The sequence below is a fragment of the Thunnus thynnus genome, chromosome 14, assembly GCF_963924715.1.
Source record: "Thunnus thynnus chromosome 14, fThuThy2.1, whole genome shotgun sequence".
NCBI lineage: Eukaryota > Metazoa > Chordata > Actinopteri > Scombriformes > Scombridae > Thunnus > Thunnus thynnus.
In genome coordinates, this window is record NC_089530.1 from 24,425,944 (window position 1) to 24,451,403 (window position 25,460).

At 38.9% G+C, this 25,460-nt stretch overlaps 2 protein-coding genes and 1 long non-coding RNA gene across 3 annotated transcripts; 2 read left to right on the forward strand and 1 right to left on the reverse strand.

Moving 5' to 3' along the window:
* The first annotated feature begins 62 nt into the window (after positions 1–62).
* Positions 63–3,973, forward strand: LOC137197326 (uncharacterized). Its single transcript, XM_067610667.1, has 3 exons — positions 63–385; positions 1,633–1,706; positions 2,570–3,973. The coding sequence occupies exons 1-3, from the start codon at positions 382–384 to the stop codon at positions 3,497–3,499; spliced, it is 1,008 nt and encodes a 335-aa protein (XP_067466768.1). The 5' UTR covers positions 63–381; the 3' UTR covers positions 3,500–3,973.
* LOC137197330 (uncharacterized) lies at positions 1,614–24,586 on the reverse strand. The gene is made up of 3 exons (XR_010931398.1): positions 24,488–24,586; positions 12,549–12,602; positions 1,614–1,683 (listed from the first exon to the last, which is right to left on the reverse strand). It is a non-coding gene; the product is annotated as an uncharacterized lncRNA (long non-coding RNA).
* Positions 10,591–23,063, forward strand: LOC137197329 (protein phosphatase 1 regulatory subunit 1A-like). The gene is made up of 6 exons (XM_067610674.1): positions 10,591–10,755; positions 12,554–12,611; positions 14,539–14,576; positions 14,702–14,756; positions 20,685–20,888; positions 22,719–23,063. The coding sequence occupies exons 1-6, from the start codon at positions 10,675–10,677 to the stop codon at positions 22,772–22,774; spliced, it is 492 nt and encodes a 163-aa protein (XP_067466775.1). The 5' UTR covers positions 10,591–10,674; the 3' UTR covers positions 22,775–23,063.
* Positions 24,587–25,460: the final 874 nt, after the last annotated feature.

The following is a 25,460-nucleotide window of genomic DNA, read 5'->3' on the forward strand; positions in this document are numbered from 1 at the left end:
GTGACTTGTGTGTGTATTTGCGGTAGGAGTTTATAACACCATGACTAAATACATAAATATAACTCTGACAGTAACTGGAGTTGTTGAGGCCTTTTTCTGTTGTTGGGAATTTCTGGAGGATCATCCTGGTGTGTGTGTGTGTGTGTGTGTGTGTTTACAGAGGGTGTGTGTGTACGTGCGTGCGTGCATGTGTGTGTGGATGCGTGACTTTTCTTTCGTCACTGACAGCGACAGCTCCAAAGGGACCCGCTGTGTACTCTTACATAAAAGACACACGTACTCACCTGGGTGTGAACCTCCATTTACATGTTCAAACGCAGCTACGAGAAGCAGCTGTCAGCACAACCTGCATCCTGGACCTGAAGACCAGAAAATGGAAACATGGGTAAATACGCTTCTCTTATATATAGTTATGATTTTAGACTTTCACACAGTGGAGACATTCAGACATGAGCTCTACACACTACTTATGTGATATTAGTTATTATCAGATATTAAGGCAGTAATAGACATGTACTAACACTAGAGTATTCATTAGGAAATGGTTTGTAATGTATAAATGATCTGTAAATATTAGACTAAATGCTTAGAAAATGTCTGGTATGGTCCTTTAAAGAGGGCTAAAGTGCTGGAATATTTATGAAATGTTAAAATCATATTGGATGAAAATTTCTACTGTATTATCGGATGTGATGAAATAATGAATTAAAGGGACAAATACTTAGAATACTGAGAATTGAAAGTAATAATAAGAAATTGGAAGCAGAAGAGAAGCTGCAGGATCAGATCAATTAAAAATAAGGAGAAAATATATTGAATGTTTTGAAACAAGGTGGATTAAATGGCTGCAGTATGTAAAGTGAAATCATGGAGACAGCAGATGAAATGAATGTGTTTAAGTACATGTAGATGTAGACAGAGTTGCGTGTGTGTGTGTGTGTGTGTGTGTATTTAGTATACTTAGTGTGTGTAATATACTTAGTACATATCTCCTGTCTTCACTGATCCATAGATGCTTGTTGGGCTTCACTGTATTAACAATTTCATTTTTTTATTTCACTTTATTTGTTTTTTCTCACAATTATGTAATATTTTTGATGATTAGAGCTTTGACTATTGCACCTAAAACAATCACACAGTAACAAAAAATGACATGAAATAAGATGAAGGTGCTGTAATACTTCAGGACTTTTTCAAACATCTTTTTGCTCCCTTTTGCTTATTTAAATAATGGTGCATTTTGTATTTGTGATTACAGTGACACTGGTGTCTTCACTAGTTCACTAAATAACTAAATAGTCATTTTTAAACCTGCAGTAAAGTGAATGAGAAGCTCAGTGTTGACTGTGACTATCTTCTGTTTGCTTATTTCTCTGCATGTTTGTGTTTTAAGAGGTTAAGTTGAAAAGTGACTGTTTGTCTTGTCAGAGTGCTTTTAGGATTATTGATGTAACAATAAGTGGAGGACTCAGAAATGATGTTGCGTTTGCTATCTGTCCCATCTGCACACTGCTGGAGAAAAACAGTCAACAAGCTTCTTCTTCCTCTCTATAAATTTTCATACTCTAACCGCTTCTGCTGCTGTTTGTTTCAACATGTTTCCTCTCTTACCTGTCGTTCTGTCTCATCCAGACCAGTCTCGAGGACTTCACTGGGACTCTGGAGGCTCCACAGAGAGCCAGCCTGTGGAAAGTCCAAAACAAAAGGTAACTATTAATACTTCACACGAAACTCTTTAAATACATATACAACCTCTCTTAAAGGGGATTTATATTATAGATATACTACAGGTATATCTTATCATGATTTACAGTTAAAACTCCTTATTTATCTTATACTGGCCCGTTATGCAGCCCCTCGGTTCAGCTTCTGTCTGAAACAGGCCGTATTAGCTCCTGTCTCTTTAAGGCCCGCCTCCAGATGAGCCCACCTGTCTCAGCAGACTTCGGGTGGTTCTGGAGGTAAACTATGGATGTATTAAGAAAGCTGGATACAGCACCGCTGCTCAGGTTTGCTGCCAATTTCTCCCAGTGAGCAGTCGTGGTATTGCAACGAAAAAATCCCCATAGATCACCATCATAACAGAGACATAAAACTGTTAACAGGACACCTCCAACTGCAAATAAGGTCAATTATGACTCTTTGTATTATGGATTTTTAATCCATGAAGGTTTTATATTTATAAAACTTTCCGCAAGCCTAGAAAAGATTTTTAAGTTTGTGACGTCACAATAATGTAAAGTCTATGGGCGGAGCGGGAACTCGTGAGTGGGGCCAGCAGGAGAAACACTAATGTGTATATTCAGTAGGTTGAACAGTGTATATCTGCACATGTTTGAACCCGAAACCGATTCAAAATATGTGATTGGTCAAATGAACGATCTGGTGTCAGTTTGAAGGGGACGTAGAAGTAACTTCAGAGCAGGCTGTGCCCTGGATTTTGACTTGAAGGTGGCATTTTTATATATGTTCCAACATGATAACAGTATATAAATGACAGAAAATCACAAAAAGCATGTTATGTCCCCTTTAACAACTAACGGTCTGATTGGCTTTCATCTCTGTCCAGTCCACATCAGGACCCGAGTTCCTCAGTCTGGCTCGCTGCGCAGGCTGCTACAACCATCAGAAGAACTCCAAGTTCCGGTGGGGGGACGACAGTGAGTCCAGCACTTCAGACGAAGACTTGGAGGCGGACTTGGAGTCAGAACCAGAGTCTAGCTGCAGCTCCAGCAGCTCTGATCAGGTTTTAGATGAAATACCCGAGAAGCCTGCAACAGAAGAGCCCTCAGCTGTGTCGGGAGACGCTGCCGAGCCGCAATCTGGAGGACTAGACGGTGACGGACAAGTGGGGGAGACATCAGAGAGTCAGGAAGATAAAAAGAGGACCAAGAGGGTGATTCAAAGAGCTCCACTTGTCAAGTCCCGCTCCTTGCCCGACTCTTTTACTCATCACCTCACCCCTATGTCCCTGCTGCCGCGCCCGCCCAGAGTCGTCTCCGTCCTCAACTTGCAGGTGCTGCAGCAGAAACCCGACAGCGACACCTTCTACAAGCTCTGCCGGCACCTGCCTGAGAGAGAGGAGGGCAAAACAGAGGAGAGTAAAGGAGGAATCAAGAATCCGCTGCCTCCGCAGCCATTTCAGCAGTGGCAGCAGGGGTTACCGGGGCAACGGAGGTCAGAAACAACATCGCAGCAACATCAGTATCAACCACAGCAGCTGCCACACCTGCACCAACAACCACCACATCAGCTGTCACATCAATATCAGCTGCAACAACAACCTCAACTCTTCTCTCCTCTTTTAGCTCAGGGTCAAAGGTTGCCACCACCACCCCCGCCCTCACTTCCTGTGTTTCCCCCCCCGACACTCCACTCATTCCTGCAGGCTCCGACACATCTGCACGCACTCGCCCCGCAAACATGCTGGTACTGTTACCGTACGCACTTTCCTCACACGTGCTTGAGTAATCACGGCAGTAGACAGTTACCGCGGTGACTCAGCAAGATTTTACAGCACTTATACTGTTAAATATGTGACAACTCCAATAAAAAAAAGATGTGAATATGAGATAATGAGTTTGAGATGTTGTGATTGTATGAGTTTTGCATTCAGAATTGTTTTATTATCTTTCCTCATCAAACTCTTATCTTGTTTTTACTGATATTACAGTGATAAAAGATGATTGTCGACATTGTGCAGGACCTTTGTCTCCCCCTGCTGGCAGAGAGAGTAATTACGAAAACACTGCAGACACGCGCTTACATCATAGGCTCCGCTGTAGCCTACTCTGTCGCTACTGTTGCGGCTGTAAAACGGTGGATAAATTGTTTTGAGTGTCAAACAACCCCCACGAAATGACTCGTTTTACTATCAGAATTTGATCCGTTCAGTCCAATAATGTTTGGAAAGTCTAGAAGAGCTGCAGGATTAAAATATTTTATCCCCATTCAAGTTAGCAGCAAGCTAACTGGAAGTATCTGGTGTGCATGCTCTGTCCGCAGAGCATCCAGCCAGCTCGAGAATGTCAAACCCAACACCAGATTAAAAACTCCGTAAACTGTGAAATACAGAGAGATTTACCTGGCAGTGACGGGCTTAATCAGCGTTGTGTGAACTCGTTTGGATTAAATGTAACAGAAGTTCATTTATATGTAAAAGTTCCACACTGCAGGTTTAAGAGACATGTGTAAGTGATTTAAAAAAAAAAAAAAAAGGTTTATGGCATTCATCAATTTCTTGCATCCAGAATTTTCTCTGAGGCATGAACAAAATTTACGAGTCATGAACAAATAGTGTCCAACTTTCTTCATAAGGGGAGAAAATACTTGTTTGACTTCAAATTATAACATCTTAATCTGAGGGAATTTGGAGTTTTTCTAAAATCCACTAAAATAAAAACTATCAAACAAACTTAATGCAAAATTAATATTCTGTTCACCATGTTATCATCATCATCATCATCATCATCATGGCTGCCAGTTTACTGAAAGGCTTTTTATATTTTATAATTTTTATTTGCATATTTTGGCGCAGTAGTTGTTATTAACAGCTGCTTCAGAGTGTTTCTGCAGGTTTCTGTCCAGTATCATCTTGTGGTACAGCTGACAGTGTAACATCACCTGTAGAATATAATATTCTCTCCTCTAATATCTCTGTGACTGTCACATCCCATCACAGAGCACTTTGCTTTATAAAGATGTTTTTTAGCATCTAATTTCACGTCAAAGTGTTCCCTCTTTATATCTTTCACAGCTCAGATCTGCTCTGATGACACATCGTTGGCAGCTGGATTCATATTTTCTAATTGTTTCGTGACGACTGACTCTTCTAAATCTATCATGTTTTTTTGTCTGCTGATTTCTGACAGCAGTTATTTTCCTCTTTGGGAACATTTTTTTTTATGTAACTTGCACACAAGTGGAGCAGAATGTGTCGCCTTTTATGGCAATTTTAGGGGCGTCGATTATGCTAATGATCAAATCTCATAAACCTCATGAACAGTCGACATTCATCAGGCTGAAACAAGTGATTTAAGAGAAGTTCAGGTTTGTTAAATCTGACTTGGATCACTTGTATGAGTAAACCTCACAAACTGAAGTCTTTATGAGAGGAAAACAAAATTTTTCTTGTATTGTGTTTCAAGATGGCGCCGCATTCACTCCAATGAAAGTTGCCCACCAAACACAAATGTGGAATAAGTTGCTGTGGCTCACTGGGCTTCCATGTTTTTGAGTCATTTTTGTTTTTACCCAACATTTTGCAAAAAAAAATCAAAGATTAGTGAAATGTCTGAAAATGAAAACAGATTTGTGTATCAGAACGTTGTTTTTTCTTCTTTCCTCTCACATTAATCATCTAACGACCCCTCAGATTCATCTGGTGACCCTTCGGAGGGGAACGACCCCTAGGTTGGACTAAACTACCTGACTGTGTATTACATATTGATGCATCAGTACTAATAATGCAATTTACAGGGTGATTTTTTTGTTAAAAGGAGTTCTTTTACTTCTAATGCTTCAAGTAAATTTAGCTGATAAAACATCTGTAGTCCTGTAAGTAGGATTATTAATACAGGAGTTTTTAAATATAGTATATTGTAGTATTAGTATTAGTGGTATTACATTGGAGTACGTCTTCCACTACTGGTCTCCTCACATATATATAAAAAGCAGGAATGTCTCTTTAAAACTCCTCAGTTTTGTTGACGCTAATGGATCCAGTTCTGATAAAACAAGGAGTCATTTCGAATGTTTGTGACACTTCCTGTTCCTTTTGTATCGACTGTTTTAGGAGAAAAAAGTCTATGTGGGCCAGTGTGTCACATGTTCTGCACTACCGACTCTCTGCTAAAACCACCTCACGCTGTCCTCTGTATCCACAGGTTACTGTCATCTACCCAAAGGTTGATTCAGGTCTCGACTTGTTTAAACTCATCATGAATTTATTTCCTCCGTGGCAGAAAAACAGGTTACACAAGCCTTCAGAAAATCATAACAAAACAATTTTAGTGCTGATTGACTCACTATAAACAAACATGAATACACTCGTTGGCAACATTAAGGCTACAAACAACCTATAATGTATCATGTTTTGTAGGAGCTGCTACACTGGTGCTCTTGCACTTGTCTGTAATTTCCAGAATAAAATATCATCTTATATTCAGGCCAATATGGTACTTTAAAAAATGTTACTGACATGTCCAACAGAAACAGAGAAACATGGACATCCTTTCTCTCTCAGTGACACCAGAAATACCATCAATACAATGATTTAAAACACAAGGTTTCACAAGTTTGCAAGTCAGTCTTAAAAAAACTTCTCCTGTTCATACTGACCATTAGAAGATCCCTTCATGATGCACTTACAATGGAAGTGATGGGGGACAAAATCCACAGTCCTCCTTCTGTGCAATAATGTATTTACAAGTTTATCTGAAGCTAATATGAAGCTTCAGCGTCCAAATGAGTCAAATCAAGTAGATATCTTTCAACTTTACAGCCTTTTTAGTGCCAAAGTCCCTCTTTTTGTTACTATACTTCCACCTGCAGCTCAACAGGGAAACACTGTCCGAGGAAACACAAAGTGGGAATTTGATGCTAAAAAGACTGTAAATGTGTCAGATATCCACTTGATATGATTAACTCAGACTGCTGAAGCCTCATATAAGCTTCACATCAACTGTTAAATGACTATGTGGACACACTGTGGATTTTGGCCTCCATCACTTCCATCGAAAGCACATTTGAAGGATCTTTTAACAGCCAGTATGAACAGGAGGAATGATTACAGCGAGGAAAAACCTCTTTCAGTGTTCATATGGACACCTGACTGATGTTTTAAGACACACTGTGAAAAATTGTGAACATGTCCTACAAGAAAAATATTGTTTAAGCTAATATCTGCGTCCAGAATCTCACATCATTTCTAACCGGAGGAAGTCGACCGCGTCAGACTCTGATAATGAGCTGAAACTGCAGGTGCTTGTTTGCCACAGAAAAACACAAGAGGCTCTTTGTATGATGTGTGTGCGGTTTGTTCCACCTACAGTAGCCACTAAGTCTCTCCAGATGTCTCCACTGAGACAAAGTGTTTCCACTACGACTGCCAACACATAAGCCAACACACACACACACACACACATTGATGTCATCGCCGGGAGAGGATGCAAGTTTCTGAGTTGGGGGTAGAAAATGCAAATGGACACGGCAGAGAGGGAAAGGGAATACAAGGCAAGATAGAGAGGGGAAAACTTTCTGCTTTCTATTTTTCCCCCCTTTCTTTACTCCTTTTCTGTTTGTTTACTAGTAAAAGTCACATTCAAAATATTTCACATAATGCAGGTGTCTTCTGCATCCCTTCTGATCCCCATAATCAATAAAACTGCCTCTATGTCCCTTACTTATAGATCACTTTTGAATGACCAACAGAATTTACATAAAGTACAATAATCTTCAAATGTTGTTGTATCTATTTGTTTAATATAAAGTGAAATTATTTTGCAAATATCCACATTACAGTAGGAGAAGTTTGACTCAAGCTGCTTCGTTTAGAATAATCTTGAGCACCTTTTGGTGAAAATTTGGTGACACAGAAAACAAACATTTTTGATGGTTTACAGCTTTCCACACAGCAGTCGGTGTCACTTCAGCTGAGCGCAGTGTGACAAGAGATTTACAACGTGCTTGACATTGGAAACCCCTCAGTGAACAAGTGGCCTCCTTTATTTTTAGTCAAAGTGGTATTATGATGTTGTTATGCAGTTGCAAGCAGGAACTATTTTAACTCTCTGAAGTATTTGCTATAAATTGTTGTTGATGGGTGGCTGCGGATTATTCTTTGGAAAATCAATCGAAGAAAGAGTAAACATGGAAAATAGCATAAATTGGTCATTTTTATCACATTAAAAGGTTTCTGTTTGGCAGACAATAAGGAAGAGACATCAAAACAGTCTGAAGAGTTTTGAAGAGAACGTAACTTTGACAAACAATTTAATCGTACAAAAAGTTCACTGTGGTTGCCAGTCACCACAATCCCAAACAGATTTTCGGGTCACTGCAAGCTGATTTTTTAAAGAGGACGTCTCGTACACATTTCCAGGTGTATATTTATATTCTGGGGCTCTACTGGAATATCTTTGCATGATTTACAGTTACAAGAAACTCCTTATTTATCTTATACTGGCCCTTTATGCAGCCCCTCAGTTCAGCCTCTGTCTGAAACAGGCTGTTTTAGCTCCTGTCTCTTTAAGGTCCGCTCTGCTCTGATTGGTCAGCTTCAGGAGGAAGCCCCTGGGCAGACTTCCTGTGACTTTATAGAAATTTACAGTATATAGAATATACAGTATATAAAAATAACCATTCCTGTTAAAGTGTACTGGCATGAACTTAAACCCTGCAGAGTTTTCTTGTAAGCAGACAAATTTATGTTTTCATTAGTGTTTCTTATCAATCTTTTCTGTCTATAATTATGTGTTTTTATTTGTGCTGCTGCCTGTTTTCTTGCCAGGTCTCCCTCGAAAAAGAGATTCTTAATATCAACGGGACTCTCCTGGTTGAATAACCACATAAAATAAAAACAAAATAAAACATTTGATTAACTGATTTTGAAACCTACATTATTTACAATCATGTTTGCTTGCTAGCAGTCTTCTTCTACTCTGCCTTTTCTTTGCACACTGCTACATTTCTTGGTGTTTTACTACCTTTAATTGTTGAAAAGCCATAAAGTGGCAACAGGAGAGTGGATTGCATTGTCACACTCTGTGTGCACGAGATACTAACAAAATGGGGGCCCACTCCCAAAAACGCTGCTCTATTAGGACTATTAGTGGTATAAAAACTGCACAGAGTCTGAAAGCTTGTAGTTTATGTTTATGGTATGCTATAAAAAATTGTTGATCACATGTTTACATGCACATAGTCTTATAAAAAGTTGATTATAACCCTGGTTATGCTTTCAAATGGCCAAGAAATCTAACTTCAAGAGAAATCTAGCGGAGGAAATCAGGTTTCTCTTATCTCTAAACAAATCAGGTTACGACAGAAAGCTGATTTGACTTAAAAGAGAACTCCACTGATTTAGCATTTCAATTGAAGAAAAAGGATTAAAATAGATGCAGCAGAACCAGACATATCGTCTTTGTTTTTTCTCAGTGAAACTTGACCGCAGACAGTCCGATTAGGAGATTCGTGCGTGTTATGCTAGTAGCTGCTAATGTAGCCTGGAGCTGTTAGCCTGCAGCAGAGATGAGGAGCTGCAGAGGTCTGGTATCCTCACTTCTTTCTAACTCCACTCTTCTAGATTTTTTTAAATTTTCAAACCTGTCTTCAGCCCCAATTTATGCTGACTTACGTGACATCACTTGAGGCAACTGATCAGACACAGAGGACTTTGTATTTTCACATATGCACTAATACTCACAACACTTGGAAACAGACTTTGTAAATTCGGTGGAGTTCCTATTTAAGTGCACATATAAAGCAAACTAATGCAGTGCTCATGTCAAATCAGAGTTACCGTAATTACGAGTTTCTGACTTGTAAAGAGCGTTCACATCAATCTCCAAGTTGCAATTACGACTGAAAGCTCCGACTTGGCACTAAAAACACAAGTGCCTGAAAGCCAAACAAACATGAACGCCTCATATCAGCCAAAACCCATCATTCAATATTATTAAACCAAATTTAATGGATATAATTTTGTCAATAGACAGTATTTTAAACCCTCATAGGACCAACTCGGTTATCACATAATGAGAACACTTGCAAGTCCTTAAAATGGGAATCTCTCCGATCCTTCCCGTCCATCCGACATGACGAGACCGCAGCATAAAAAACACCTGTAGCTCTTCCCACAGGTGATGCTTACATCAAGGCTAAACCTCCAGTACAGTCCAGATGTACAACGTTACTATGGTTACAGTACTTTAATTATCTTTTACCTCAACAGTCTACACCTTAAATATCTTCAGAGCTGCAACGATCAGTCGATTAGTTGATTGTCAGAAAATTAATCAGCAATTATTTTGATAATCGAATAACAGTTTTAGTCTTTTTTTTAAGCAAATATGCTAAAATTTGCTGGTTTCAGCTTCTCAAACATGATGATATGATGCTTTTCTTCATCATCTATGCCAGTAAACTGATTAAAGACGGCAACACTGACTCTGGGAAATTATAATGTGTATTTTTCACTATTTTCAGACATTTTATAGACAAAATGATTAATCGACAGCAAAAAGTCATTTCAGCCGTACTCTTTAGAAAATGATTTTCAGACAGGTGGCACTATCTTGGAATGAGGAAGTTATGTTTGGTTGTACTGAACCCATGTTTAATGACACTAAAAGTTGAATTTAAACCAAATTAAAATCACCAAAAACACCAGAATTGTGTTATATTTTGTGGTGAATTGTGGTGAACATATTTCTGATGACTTTCACTCTTTATAAGACGGTATGTTTTGGAAAATGCTGCAGTGACTAGGCTACTATTCTTTCTCTCTCCAAGTCTGTCAATTAGTGATAATGGACCCTGCCGGGGGAGAGAAGACCACTCCCTCCCTCTCTACTCCCTCCCTCCTTGACACACACACACACACACACACATACACACACACACACTCTCTCTCTCTTTCTGTCTGTCTTTCTTTCTATCTCTCAGTCAGTAATAATGGAGCCCAGCAGTCCAAAGAAGATCCAGTTTGCGGTGCCTCCGCTGCAGGGACAGCTGGACCCGCAGGCTGCCGAACATGTGAGTGTATCCGAGCATGTGTGTGTGTGTGTGTGTGTGTGTGTGTGTGTGTGTGTGTGTATGCAAGAGAGGGGGGACCGTGTGGGTTCATGCATGTGAGGGCTGAATGGGGCTTCTATCTGTGTTCTTGTGAGTCTTGTCCGGAATTTAGTGTGTGTGGGTGCAGACCAGCATACGTGCACCAAGTCGCTCTTGTGAAAACTGCTGTTTGTGTATCTTGGTGACAGAATGTGTGTTTAATGGGTCTGTCATATTTGAGCTACGGGGCATGTGACATATTTCAGTGTTTTGTGTGTTTTGCGAGCTGGTTTGTGTCTGTTGGCCAACACTTTGAAAGGGTCATATTCTTGTGTTTGTCTTGTTAGCAGATAACAACACACCCAAAAATACCCTAAAAAGCTATTTAACACTAAAAACACACCTACTGACAATGTATTCTGCATTTCTGAAGTGTTTTCAGCACAGTGGCTATCAAATTTCAGTGTTTAAAATTTCTAAAGGAATATATTTTCTGAAATATTAAAAAGTTAAAATGTAAATATTCCTTCCTCTTCCTGTAATCACAATTCATCTATGTGCTTTTCCTTGTTTACTTTATAGGTAGCTGATGATTAAAATATGACTAACCAGAAAGGTCGAGTGATAAAATGTTAAAGTTAAATTTACTCTCGTCATGGACTGCGACAGGTTTACGCCTGTTCTCTTGGGTTTTTTATTTTTTGAAAGGCAGGACATCACTAACTGACTGACCTTTCTGACGTAAAGGTGGGCAAAGCAAAGCAAGTATGATTTGTGGTGTAATTATCCTTTAACTGCACCTCCAGTAAACAGAAGTTGGTCTTTCATACGATCTTAAAACGTCGCTTCAGGGAGTTAAAGCTGCTCTCTGTAAGACGTGAGTGTTGGACAACTGGTCTTTGCTTCGCTGACGTCTTAATGAACTGTTTATTCGATGGAAAGCGGAAGTCGTTCATTTCTAAGGAAGCTGGTAATGAACAGTGACAGATTAGGGCCCCTCTGTGGCCGTTTGGGGAGTCTTGTGTTGGAAACAGTCAGTACAACGTTTTCCATGAGTTAAAGATATGTTTTAGCGACGGTTTTATGAGATACCATCTTGTAAACCAAGTCTCCTCTGCCGGTGGGGGCGACCAGGATGACGATGACCATTTATATTCCTGCAGTGTAGTGTTGTTGTTGAGCCGAGCACAGTAAACTGAAATGGTTTTATGTTTTTTAAAGGGAAAGTGGGTTAAATTTAATCTATCTAGTGTAAATATTATGAAGTGATCATTGTAACAAGTATTGGAACAGTCAGTGAAATGTTCCTGTATATCGTTGGGATTATAGGTCAGATTTATAAGGTTAATGTTGGGAAAACTAAATAAAAATGTCCTTTTAAAACCAACATTTTAAAAGAATCAGATAAAAACATTGAAGAGTGGTTGTTGTTAGCTGCAATAGTAAGTGTTGCCATTGGCAGTACAGTGTGAGGGAAAGCTTTTAAAAGCTTTAATTAAGTAAACACTTAAAGTAAGTGGAGAATTACATTTTAAAGGATAATGGAGCAAATTTTCTTTTTAACGTTTTTAGTTTTCAAGACGTGCTCTCAATTAGTGTTTGTGTGATTTTACAGCGTAAGAGCTACGACTAATAGTTCCAGCTGGAACTTTAAATTGACATTTATTTAGACCGTGAGCTTAATTTTGTGTTTTGAAACATTGAATATACCACTTTTTACCGTCTCAATTTAAATCCTGAATAAAGAGCGTGTTTGTGTGTATTTGTGTGTTTACCTCAGATCCGTCGCAGAAGACCGACTCCTGCCACTCTGCAGATCTACAGACAACCTGGCACAGGTGAGACAGAGAGACAAAGAGACAGACAGAAAGACAAGAGAGAGAGAGAGACAGATACCGAGAGGGAGACTGAGAGCTGAAAAGAGGCAGCTATAATGGAACCTTTATTAGATTTGTACTGCAGCTTTTGGTAAGTGATCTCAGTGTTAAGACGGGACTGATGGATGCCGATTGTGTGTGTGTGTGTGTGTGTGTGTGTGTGTGTGTGTGTGTCTGCACTGAGCTCTCAGCTCTTATAAATCCCTCCACGCAGGAACTGACCGATTGAATAATCGGCCTGATTCCATTTAGTGAGCTCAGCTCCGTGAGTCTGGTTCCAATAGAGTCGTGTGTGTGTAGCGGCTCTCTGGGCGCCTGAAGTGTTTTCAACCAACTATTTTGTCTGTTTTTCAAATAAATCAGAGAGCAAGAATATTGAAAGCTGGCAACAATAAGATGTTATGAGAAAGGCTGAAAAAAATTATCTCCAGAATTTGGAATTGATATTCTTTCTGTATTTGTTCAATTCAATGATTATGTGGCTCAACAAGAATAAGATTCTGTGGAGAAACTGTGGTCTGGATTCCCACCAAAGTCTAATCAGTTGATCCTTGGCTCGAGGTTGATCTGTGCACCTAATTTCCTACATATTCATCCTTAATTTTTCAGCAAACTACTGCCAGTCAGTATCCAGAATGATAGAAACCACCTGACAGTCACAACACACGTTTAGCCTCGCTACGAGGATTAGTTTTACTCTCTATCATGAGATTCATCCTGATAAAAAATATGTTCATTCTTAAGATTTTAACAGCTTTGCTGATAATAAAATAGCTGTTGGCATCCTCTGTTTCATAAATACAGTTATTTACTAAAAAATACCCCAGTTAGAGGACATTATTACCTTTATTGACCTCTCCTGGAAAGTCCTCGTAATAACAACATTAGTATAAACTATTTCCTCTTAAACTCAATTATAAAGACCGAGAACTGCACTGTGATTAGGTTTGCTTAAAGATAAAGTGAAGTCCTTGATCTTATTACAGATGGCTGATGTTTTGAAACTCAATATACACCGTGGGTCACAGCTGAGTTTCCAAACATCAACAGTGAGCTAAGCTAAGAGGAAACTTTAGGAATCGAGGGTACATTTGGACTCTATGAAACCAAAGAGTTTAGCAGGAGAGTGAGTTAAAAACCTGAAATCTAAGCACCTGTTCAAGTAACAAATAAAACAGTTAAAACAAGACTAGAGGTTCACAACCATGATGATGTTAAGCAGGTTTATGATCTTAGTTTAACATGTTAGCATGTTAACGTTTGCTAATTAGAAATAAACGCTTCAGTAGAGCTGAGGCTGATGGGAATGTCATTAGTCTTTGGTCATAAACCAAAGTGTTGGACACGTTCACCAGATGATGGCGTTAGGAAAGAAACGTCTGGGGATCAACAAAGTCAGTATATTCCAGCCGAGGGGAACATGAATCTGTACAAAATGTTTTTTTTCCAATCTATCAAGCAGAGTAGTAGCAATATTTCATAGGATAAATAAAACGTTTAAACTGCTGGTGATGCAATAGGAATGTTTGCACTGCATACTGGCCCAGGAATTGCAAACTTTATTTACAATTTAGAAACAGCACTGCTCCAATCATACTGAGTTTATCTAAAACCTGTTTAACTCCAGCACGATCACAGCATGGCTTCAGGCCACAGAGGAAACAAGACCATTAAGTGACACTACCCAACCTCACCAGTGTGGTTTGAACCAGCCAAAAGCAACAGACTCACTGACACTGCCATTGTTATTGTAGATCCCCAGGCTTTCACTTCTGGGGCTAAAAACATCTGTCTTGCAGATTTGGAAGCAGCCTTGTGTCAGTAATGGCTCAGAAAAGTGAGTTTGTGATAAATCGATAAAGAGCTCACTGCTTGTCTTTTTTTGCAGATGTTGGAGATCAACACAATGCCAGTGGAGAGTCACAGGTTTGTATAAATGTTGTTTATACATACAAACTTTACTAAAACCTCTGATTTGTGCAGTTTACAGACACCGTTTTAGCTGTGTGAATGTGTGAAGTCAGGATGTAATGAGTTTGTCTGTTCCTCAGGCTTCAGACGGCTCTCAGAGGAAGCAGAGCACCTATGTCCCGCCCACCATGAAAGGTAAACACGGGGTGATTTTCAATCCGGTCTGCCATAATTTAGCAAAATGTGGACTCTGTCTGAAAATGTAAAAAGATGCTCTGTGCAAGGAAAGCAGAAGAAATCCATTTCCCCTTGAGGAGAGGGCAATGTGGAGGATTTATCTGTACTCTCCTGTTTTAACAGGTGCATTTTTCCTAAAATTAATCACCATTACAAATTTAAAATGCAAAATTGGTGACAAGGGGAAAGCAATACGCAACAGTATCACTGAACAGAAAAAAACACCAGCAATAGCAAAGACAAGCATTCAAAATACAACCCTAAAGAGGACATATCACGAACATTTCCAGGTCGATATTTGTATTCTGGGGCTCAACTGGAATATCTTTGCTTAATATTCAGTTAAAAAAACTCCTTATTTATCTTATACTGGCCCTTTATGCAGCCCTTGCGTTCAGCCTCTGTCTGAAACAAGCCGTTTTAGCTCCTGTCTCTTTAAGGCCCCCCTTATTGGTCTGGAGGCCACGTAAACAAACTATAGTAGTAGGATTTTGCTTCTTTTTCTCATTCTTCACTTGAAATGGAGGCTTCTCAAGTACATCTGTACATGTTCAAGCCCAAATCTGATCTAAAAATGCCAGTGGAAAAGGTGACCAAACTTAGCAACAAAGGCTACCAGCGGACGACCATTAATGGGCATGAGTTACAAAGTTACAAAGTGCTTTACAATAAAAAAAGATAAAGCAAGTAAATAAAAACCAAAACAAAGATATAGACAAGATACAATAAATGAAATAGCACAACAATTACCATCAGTTAAGAAAAAGCCATTTCCACAGCTGATGGGCTCCAACAGCAAAAGCCCAGTCCCCTCTAGTGACAAGTCTAGATTTTGGAACCATTAGCAGGGCCCTGCTGAAGGATCTCAAGCAGCGACCAGGCTCATAGTGAGTTAGTAGATCACAGATATAAGCAGGAGCCTGACCATTCAAGGCTTTTAAAACAAGTCGTAAAATCTTAAAATCAATTCTAAAACTCACAGGTAATCAGTGAAGGGCAGCAAAGATTGGTGTGATGTGGTCACCTCTCTTAGTACGTGTTAAAAGCCTGGCAGCAGCGTTTTGTACCATCTGCAGTCTTTGGATGTTTTGCCTGCTGATACCAGAATAAAGTGCATTGCGATAATCAAGTCTGGAGGAGATAAAAGCATAGACGACCTTTTCTGAGTCTGCAGAGGAAAGGAATGACCTGATCTTGGTTCGCTGTCGCAGTTGGGAAAAGCAGCATTGCAGCACTTTGGTCACCTGAGCATCAAAAGACAAATCAGACTCAAAAATAACACCTAGGTTGTGGACCAAATTTACGAACGTTATTAGATAAGGCACTCAAACTAGAGGAGAGATTGTTAATGCTGTTAGTGCTGGGGCCAGACTAGGTAATTATAATGACTTCTGTTTTGGAATAAATCAACTGCAGGACGTTTTTAGACATCCAATTTTTAATTTCAGTGGGGCAGGACATAATACACGAAACATCAGTGATACCAGGCTTTAACAAGACATACAACTGGGTGTCATCTGCATAGCAATGGAAATCAATGCTATGTCTATGCACGATTTGCCCCAGGAGTAGCATATAAATGGCGAATAAGAGGGGACCCAAAATAGAGCCTTGGGGGACCCCTTTCGAAACGGTCCGCTAAATATCTCTTATTGTGGATTATTGGGAACAGACTCATCTTTCATCCTTTAGAAATTACACAAGTTCAAGTGGATTCAAGGCATGATCGACTGACAATCAGCATGTTGTTGGAAATTGTTACTTAATAAGCCACATATCTAGTGTTTTTTAAAAATAATGACGTAATAACAGGAATTTTTGAGCTACAGTGCATCAGTACTTTCTTGTTTTACAGATACTGTTATATTTCACATTGAATGCTTTAGAGTCTATACAGTTAGTTATACCTGTCCATACAGGACTGCATCCTGTTACTGTATGTACTTTAAGCTCTGTAATGTTATGCATTGGTCATTTTCTTGCAGCTGTGTACACACCAGCCTCCTCTCTTGAGTTTTACAGTATCTATTCTGTACATTATGTTTGCTTTTCATATGAAGGTTCTGTTTGTTTTGTTTTACTACACATTGTTTGTCTTTCTCTTATCTGTTGCTATTTCTGGCTTCACCCCCACTTCTGCTTTTTTTTCTTTTTGTCTTTATTGTTTTTCAGTCAAATCTGTGGGCCCATCTGGTGGGGTGATGGGGGATGGTAGAGGTTACTGATGGTTTCTTAAACTATGGGTTGGGGCTTGTAGTGGAGCAAAGGCTTGTTTCTTTCTGTTGCCAAAAGGGTTGCTTCCTTGAAAGTAGAAAAACTTTCAAGCTAAACATATTTTCTCACTTATCTCTAGCAGTATCCAACCATGGAGACAGTTTTGGTTTGATGCGCCAAGGTTTTAACTTGTCTGTCTTTGAGATTTCCTCCTCAAGCAAGTGAATGGAAATTAGTTTGAGATACTCACAGCAACATCTTTTTTAGATAAAGTGTCCGACTCAGTGATCTCCCGAATAGACTGTGTATAGTTTAACTACACCTATCATCTGCTATTATTTATTAATGCTGTGGAACATTTTACACTAGAAGTGTTTTCAAACACAGCAGTAAACATGTTTTCTTTATATTTTTTAGTTGAAAAATGCTCCAAAGTAAGTACATCTGAAAGAACAGGTTCATAATTTTTCCAAGTCTGTCCTAAAACAACAGTCAGGAGCCCAAATGAACATTAACATGTTTTTCTTGCTGCAATCATTCCCCCTGTTCATGCTGGCCATTAGAAGATCCACAGTCCTCCTTCTGTGCAAAAATGTATTTACAAGTTTATCTGAAGCTAATATGAAGCTTCAACCGTCCAAATGGGTCAAATCAAGTAGATATTGTTCAAAGTTACAGTCTTTTTAGTGCCAAAGTCCCTCTTTTTGTTACTGTACTTCCTCTGCAGCTGAACAAGAAAACACTGTCCATCAAGACACATAGAGGGATTTTTTTTTACTAAAAAGACTGAAACTGTGGAAGATGTTTACTTTATCTGACTAACACAGACGGCTGAAGCTTCATATTACATTCAGATAAACCTCTGACTTGATTTTTGCTCAAAACGAGGACTGTGTCCCCCATCACTTCCATTGTAAACACATTTGGAGGGAATCTTCTAATGGTCAGAATGAACAGGAGGAATGATTACACCAAGCTAAACCTATTTCAGTGTTCATCTGGGCTCCTGACTGTTGTTTTAAGACAGACTTGAAAAATTTTGATCCTATTCTTTCATGTGAAAGGCTTCTGTGACCCAGACTCATTGAACAGCCTGGCAGCAGTACAGAGATATTTCCCTTGTTAGGTTTTTAAGCAAGCCCCGCCCCTCTAACCAATCAGAGGAGGCCAAAGTCAGGGGTGGGAGCTTGCAGCTGTCAATTAATACATGAATGCACTTCTGGACTAGTAATCCTCTTGTACCCAAGGCTCAAAGCTAGGATTAGCTGCTGGAAGACGTCACTATGGCTGAGTCACAAGCTCATGATATCTGCATTAGCCCAATAAAAGAGGTGCATTATTTCCACTGGCTGAAGAGAAATCAATACATCGGGTGTGTGCAATCACGAGGACGCAGGTGGAGCAGGGAGAGGGAGGGTGGTGTGCTTTCGAGCCTCATGCTAGTGCTAGCTTGATTTTCAGATCTTGCATATTGAAGATTTAAATTATGTGAATATATGTTTAATTTATAATGCCAAAAAATATTGTTTGGGCCTAAAATTTGCATGCAATTATGGTATCTTTCAAATTATTCTGATTGCACAGGTTGTTGTTCGTGTTTGGGTTCGTTGTAGTGATTTACGTTGCTGTTTTTGCAGCGTTTTTTTGTGATGCTTCCACTGGCGGGCATCAGTGTTAAAAATGTTTGCTTTTTTCCTCAATAGTGGCTCAAATGTGTTGAATCCTCACATATCTGACATAACTGATCTGCTTTACAAAAAAGGTGCGATAGAAGATTTTTTCACATGCAGCACCTTTTCTCCATTAGGTTTTATGGTATGAAAATCAGTTTAGGATCGCTTGTAGTGATCTTTCAAGGAGCAATGGCTTCTTAAATTGGAAAAGAAGTTGTCAACAGTGCTCAGCTTTCATCCAAAATATGTCCAAAGTGCACCTGCCTGTTGGCTTTCCTCTCTGAAAGACTTTGTTGTTGTTGTTGTCATTTTGTTATTATTGCTAGTGCTGAATAATTTATAAAACCGTTACGGAGCTTCTCCCTGGAAAGCAGAAAGCTGCTACAGATCAACAGTTTGAAGAGGCTGACATATTTCCTACAGTGTATATTTGAAATGTGTATGTGAGACCGATATGTTCGTTGTAATCTGTGTGTAGGAATAAGTGCTTGGTTTTTTTTTGTCAGAAAGGAAGAGTGGAGGGAAAAACAACACAGTGCAATGATTGAGTGTATGTGCAGGGCTCTCCTCTCTAGCAGTGAGTGCAGCACTGACTTGGTTCCGGGAAGTGGAGACTGTAAAAGCTTTTCTTCTATTGATTCTGTCTCGGTGTGTATTAGTGTGTATTAGTGTGTACGTCCAGGCCAGCTTACTGCGCACCCGTTAGCTAATAGCTTCATGAGTCAGAGCCTGCAAATGCACAGCAAGCATTTATATTCTGTGGCATCAGATGAAAAAGTGTTTATTTATTAACTGTGCAGGAAGGTAACTAAGTATATGTACTCAAGTACTGTACTTAAGTGCAATTTTTAGGTACTTGTACTTTACACTTCTACTCCACTACATTTATTTACTTTTCAGATTTAAGCGTTATATTAAAAACAATAAAGTTGAAAGAATCTAACACATTATTAAAGATGAAACCAGTAGTTTCCAACATTTGAGTCTTGTGAGCTCTTGTATAAAACTAGTGTGTAGTTGTGTCTCTTTGTTATGTTTCAGATGTTTTTAGCAAAGAGACGTTTCTCCGCTAAACTTTGATTTTTTGGTGAAATATTGGGACATTTCAACAGTTATTTGATTGAAACCATGTGAAAAGTTTAGATAACAGTCCCAACGACAGATTTCATCTCACGACCCCTCAGATTTATCTTGTGACCCCTCGCCTGACCCCTAGACTGGGAACCACTGCACTAATCATTCACAGAGGCCAATTTTCTGATAAATGAGTACTTTTATTTTTAATTCTTAAAATAAATTCAGCTGTTAAAGTTTTTTTTTCTTTTACTTGAGTAGGATTTTGAATGCAGAAATTTAACTTGTAATAGAGTATTTTTACATTGTTGTATTGGTACTTAAGTAAAGGATCTGAGCTCTTCCACCACTGTTGATGATTCTGATGAAGTTTTATTCTCATAATGTGGATCTAAAGTGGTAGCAAAGTTTATAATTAGGTTTGTATCAAGTACATATACAGTCTGTGCTGACTCAGGCTCAAACAGCATCTGATGCTGCTCCAAAAGGAACCAGTAGCTCTTATCCCATCTGCACATTTACACTGTTAATTGACTTTTTTTGGTTTCATGTTTGGGTCCATTTCTCTGTTTGGTGATGTTCTCATTGCTTTGGATAATTTGGGATATTAGTCATGGAGCAACGCTGGAATTTGTACAGTAAATAAGATGACTTGTTTCCTAACCTCACTGCCAAATATCAACAAGTGAGACAAATTTCTCGAACGCCTTCACCCCAAACCTCCGGCCCAGGGAGATACTTATGGTTTATGTTACACAAGCTGCTTTCTTAACCTTCAGTTGGATGTTTTGTCTTCTAGTTTTTGCTTCAGTTTCAGTGCTGATTACTTTTAATTTTAATTCGGTTATGTTTTGCTGTTTCTGCTCCACTGCGACGTGTCTGTAGTTGCGGCGTCTCTCCACTAGAGGTGCTCTTCTCTCCTCAGAGCTACAGCTGGAGGTGGAGCAACACCTTCTGGGGGCGGGGCTCTGTGAGACGGATGGCCAGTTGAGCCCAATCACGGCGCAGCTCTATGCCGCCGCTACCCTGTGGGCCAATCACAATGGGCCAGAGGAAGCCAATGGGAATGAGGCGAGTCTGGTGTTAGCCAATCAGGAGAGAGGAGTGGCAGAGAGCAACAGTTCGGGGGGTAAAAGCGTTTTAGCCAGTAAAAGCACTTTGGCCAGCAGTATACTCAAGAAGAAATCAAATGTGGTATTTTTTCACATATCTGTCAAATTTACGGTAACTCTGCAACGAAAGATCACATGTACGACAACTCCAGAGCTATTTGTTTATGGCGTCCACAGCAGCAAAAACCAGCACCACCAAAATAATTATTTAAATAACAATTATTACATGGATGTGAGACAAAACAGAGAGCAAGCAACCAGTAACATGATACTGTTTGACAATCAGCGGTGAATTTGAAAGAGTTGAACAAAGTCTTAAAACATTTCAAAGTTTGTCTCACCAATCTGAGATGAATGATGCCAAAGTCAGTGCTTCTGTTTGGCTGTAAACCCAAAACATCGTACAAACAAGTACTTTTTAGATTTATCTGGAGTATACTGTTGGCCTTAAACACACACACACACACACCAAATCACACCCACTAGTGTTAATTTTGATTACAAAATACTGGATAATACTGAGCAATAACCATATTATTTTACACTCAACTACATCTCCACCACACTTAAAGACCAAATAAGAAAAAACAACTCTGTCTCCTAGAGACTAAATTTATACTAATAATATGCAACAGCAAACACTTTTTTTATTGAACACTTGTCGCCGCCCGGATTACGTGAGGAAATATTGTTGTCCTCATTATGAATTGCCAAGTTGCAAAATGTTAACTGACGCGTTTTTATTTTCATACAATATCTTCTCGTAGCAACTGAAGCACTGTTAAACTTTTTGTGGTTCTGTTTAGGCCATTGAAGCATTTAGTTAAGGTTATGGGAAGATTGTGGTCTCGGTTAGTTTTCTTTTCTTTGTTAACACTGAGTCAAAGCCACGATTTTTTCTTAACCTTAACTAAAGTGCTTCTGTTGCCTAAACCTAACCATATGCAGGTTGTGCACTTGACAGGGAAACAGTCATTTCAGTTGATAAAGCTAGTTAACATTTAAACAAAGGAATACAGAAGTTTTGGGGAGATTTGTCTGTTAGTTATTAAGCTGGCTAATACGAAAATCTTTATTTGCTTGCTTTGGTGCACCAGCTAAAATTTTCATTTTGTTGCAAATTTAGTTAGCTAGAGTTAGCTCATTGCTTTCTATCTCTACTCTACCTAAAGCTGCATTAATTAAGTTTTTTATATTACTTTCAAGTTACTACTCAAGCTCTGATAAACCCACTACATGCTGCCTGCTCAGCACCAAACGGCAGACAGACAACGTTAGCGGCTAGCTGGTGGAGAAAGTGGATCATCTAGCAGCTAAAGAGCTGTATATTTTTCTCAGGAGACCAAACCAGCAGAGAAAAGAGAGTGAATTCTGGACTTTAGTTCTTTATGTAGATAGAAACACAACTCTGATTGAAAGCTAATGTTGTTCCGTGTCTGCTGGATGTGTATATTGACAGTTTTTTTGCCTCAACATCTCAACTGTAATAACTTTATTAGACTGTCAGCTTGTTTTTTCTGCCCCCTAGTGGCCAAAATTTAATTAATGCAGTTTTAAGGTTGTGTTTGCTAAAGTTTTGTCCTACAATCACCAACATTAAAGTAAAACCTAACAGTATGTCATTAACATTTGACTAAATCAACAATTTCTGCAAAAATTAACGCTGGCACACTTTAACACAGTCTGTTACTAATTATTCACTTCATGTTTACATGTTCTGTCATTCTGTAAGAAAAGACTAACAGTACTAACTCATCTGCTCTCCCTCTCTTCTCTTTTCTCCTTTTGTGGCTTTGCTTGATCTGTCAATTCTCTCGTCTCTTCCACTTTCTCCCTTTTTTTCTCAGATTTGTCATGTGACCACAAAAAGGAAGATTCCAGTCCCGACTCCGTCTCCCGATAGCCACCTTCGCTCACTTTCATCTCTCCATAACAAACTCTTTCCCTCCTCTTTCTCTCCACTGATCATCTGATCGCATTAACACACTGCTTCACTCTGTGCTTTAACGTACTCACTAATGCTGTATAATTTGATTTAGCGACATCTCTTTCACGCACAGACACATGCACACGGAGGTTTCAGTTAACTGTACTGAATCAGTCTTAATTTAAAAAAGCTGTAGGTGATGTTGGTGAGGTTTTGCCTGTGTAGAAATGGCTGTGAATAAAGATGTATTATATGGAAACATTTACTCACTGTCTAAATGTTATTTCTTCTTCAGACAACTATTTTTATGCTGGAAGTTTGGTAGTTTTTGGCATCACGGAAGAGGTGAATGAATTGTAGTAAAATTCTGATAGATGTTTTTTCCCTAAAGGACCTAAAAAATGTGAAAAACAAATGGAGGACACACAGCACAGAGTATTGGGACAACCATTAAGAGATTAAAGCATTAAAAGTACAAGATTAAAGGAAAAAAAAAAGGTTTTTATGAAGGACATGTTATGTTTGTGTGCACCATTTATGCAGCAATAAACAGCATTACATGCCTGCTTTCTACACATCTGTGTGACCCCTCTGTTTGGAGATCAGCATCCTCCCGTCACTGCGTTAACAGCTGAAATGTGTGTGTGTGTTTACGAATAAGTGTGTGGTTTATGCAACATGAGTCCCAGTGTTTCTATCACATGGCCTAAAGAGGGAGAATATCCACCGTGCCGCAAGAAGAAAAAATAGCTTGTGAAATGGTATTTAAAACTATGTTTACAATATTTTTTCTCTTAAATGATTGATTTCTGGCTTTCAACCACAGTATAGACAAATATTCATTCCTTTTTGCACGTTTCATCCTCTTCAAGGCTTTAGCAGGTATTTCCTGTTGATGCCGAGTCCAACGTGCAGTTTGAAACAGGAGGATTTATTATCGGGACTTACTGTTCACTCTTTACTGCCAAGAGTTCCTTACTTTAATTACATAAAAGTCCTGTATGATCCCATCTTCATGGCTGTATTTGTGTATATGTGGTGACTCAGGATAAGAAAGACTGTTTAAGCTTCTCTCATTTCTGTTTAGTTTAAAAAGTTTTTAAATAGAACTAACATTTTGGATTTGGGGAGATGGCTGGCTGTCGATGGCAGCTTTATACAAAAAAAAGTGCCAAAAAATGTTTGGTTTGCTTTTTTATTGAAGTCACAGTATTGCTTTAAATTCACTTTTAGTTTCTCTTTCATTGCCATCACTTTAACTGCCATATTCAGAATCTGGCAGCGATGATCAGATTACATTTAAAAAAATGTTGTTTTACACAACGGTGACATGAAATTGAGGCTCACTTCTGGAGGATTTTAGCAGCAGGTGATTCCCTGGTAATTATAAAGAAAGCAAATATTTGTCTGTCTTTCACAGACAAAGTGAGACTTTATGAAATAATTAAGTGACAAACTGAGTTATTCTGTCAAGCCAAATGTTATGGCTTGTTATGAGTGCAGAAACAAAATATTTGTACCATTGAACATGACTTCAGAGTTTCAGTATACCTATGACAGAAATAGCCTGCAAGCGAAACAGCCCTAAACGTGAAATTAAAATCTTTAAAACATTTTTTGTATTGTTAATTTTGAGTTATGTTTGTGTGTGTGTGTGTGTGCGCACAGGTAAGCTGGAAAGTTCTGTACCTGAAGAGGACGAGGAGGAAAACAGCCCACAAGACGGCTGATGCAGGAGAGGAATCCCAGCACGAAAGAGGCGGCCAATTTATCGATGATATTCTGGACGAACCAACAGACGGACTTATGCCTCCATCTCAAGTGAAGCATCTACATGACAGGACATTGACCTCTGTGCAGTTCATTGAGGAACTGTTGGCAGAAGTTAACGTTTTAATCAGTAAAGATTCAACCAGCTTCCCTTAATGAACTGGCGAAGCAGCCAGAACAGTTGACTCACCTCATTTTGCACATTTAACTCAACATGACTCCACTAAAACCTCCATTACTGTCTTACACCTCAGTATTTACCCACCAAAATTAAAACTTACCTTCGTTTGCCCCTTTTTCAGTTTATAAACAGGGTGGAAGTATAATTTTCCCTCTAACAGAAGAAGTAAACTGAAAACAAATGAATGCAATTCACAACAGTTAACCTCAAGCAGACACACTTTTGGCGGGAAACTTGTAAACTTGTAGAGGAACTTCTGATGCTGTAAGCAAATGTTATTTTTGTCATAACCTTTTACAAATTTTCCACATTTACACACTTAAAAATAGTCAAAAGGAATGAGTATGAAGAGCTACAAATTTTATATTTCATCTGCTAGCTAGCTAGTATTGTGTAGCCAAGTTAGCTATCTATATCTAACTAGCTAGTATTGTGTAGCCAAGTTAGCTATCTATACCTGCTAACTAGCTAGAATTGTGTAGCCAAGTTAGCTATCTATATCTAACTAGCTAGTATTGTTTAGCCAAGTTAGCTATCTATACCTGCTAACTAGCTTGTATTGTGTAGCCAAGTTAGCTATCTATACCTGCTAACTAGCTAGCTGAAACCAGCAAATTAAACCGATTAAAAGAACAGTAACTTGTTATCATATAGGCTCAGATTAGGTTAGTTAGCTCAAAAAATATTTAAAGAAAACATACAACATTTAAA

What these genes read in the sequence shown, in the direction of transcription:
- LOC137197326 (XM_067610667.1), top strand. An exon ending in TGGAAAGTCCAAAACAAAAG is followed by an intron (nt 1,707 to 2,569) that starts GTAACTATTAAT and finishes ATCTCTGTCCAG; the next exon opens with TCCACATCAGGACCCGAGTT.
- LOC137197329 (XM_067610674.1), top strand. Translation starts at nt 10,675, where the DNA reads ATGGAGCCCAGCAGTCCAAAGAAGATCCAGTTTGCGGTGCCTCCGCTG. An exon ending in ACCCGCAGGCTGCCGAACAT is followed by an intron (nt 10,756 to 12,553) that starts GTGAGTGTATCC and finishes TGTTTACCTCAG; the next exon opens with ATCCGTCGCAGAAGACCGAC. An exon ending in CTACAGACAACCTGGCACAG is followed by an intron (nt 12,612 to 14,538) that starts GTGAGACAGAGA and finishes CTTTTTTTGCAG; the next exon opens with ATGTTGGAGATCAACACAAT.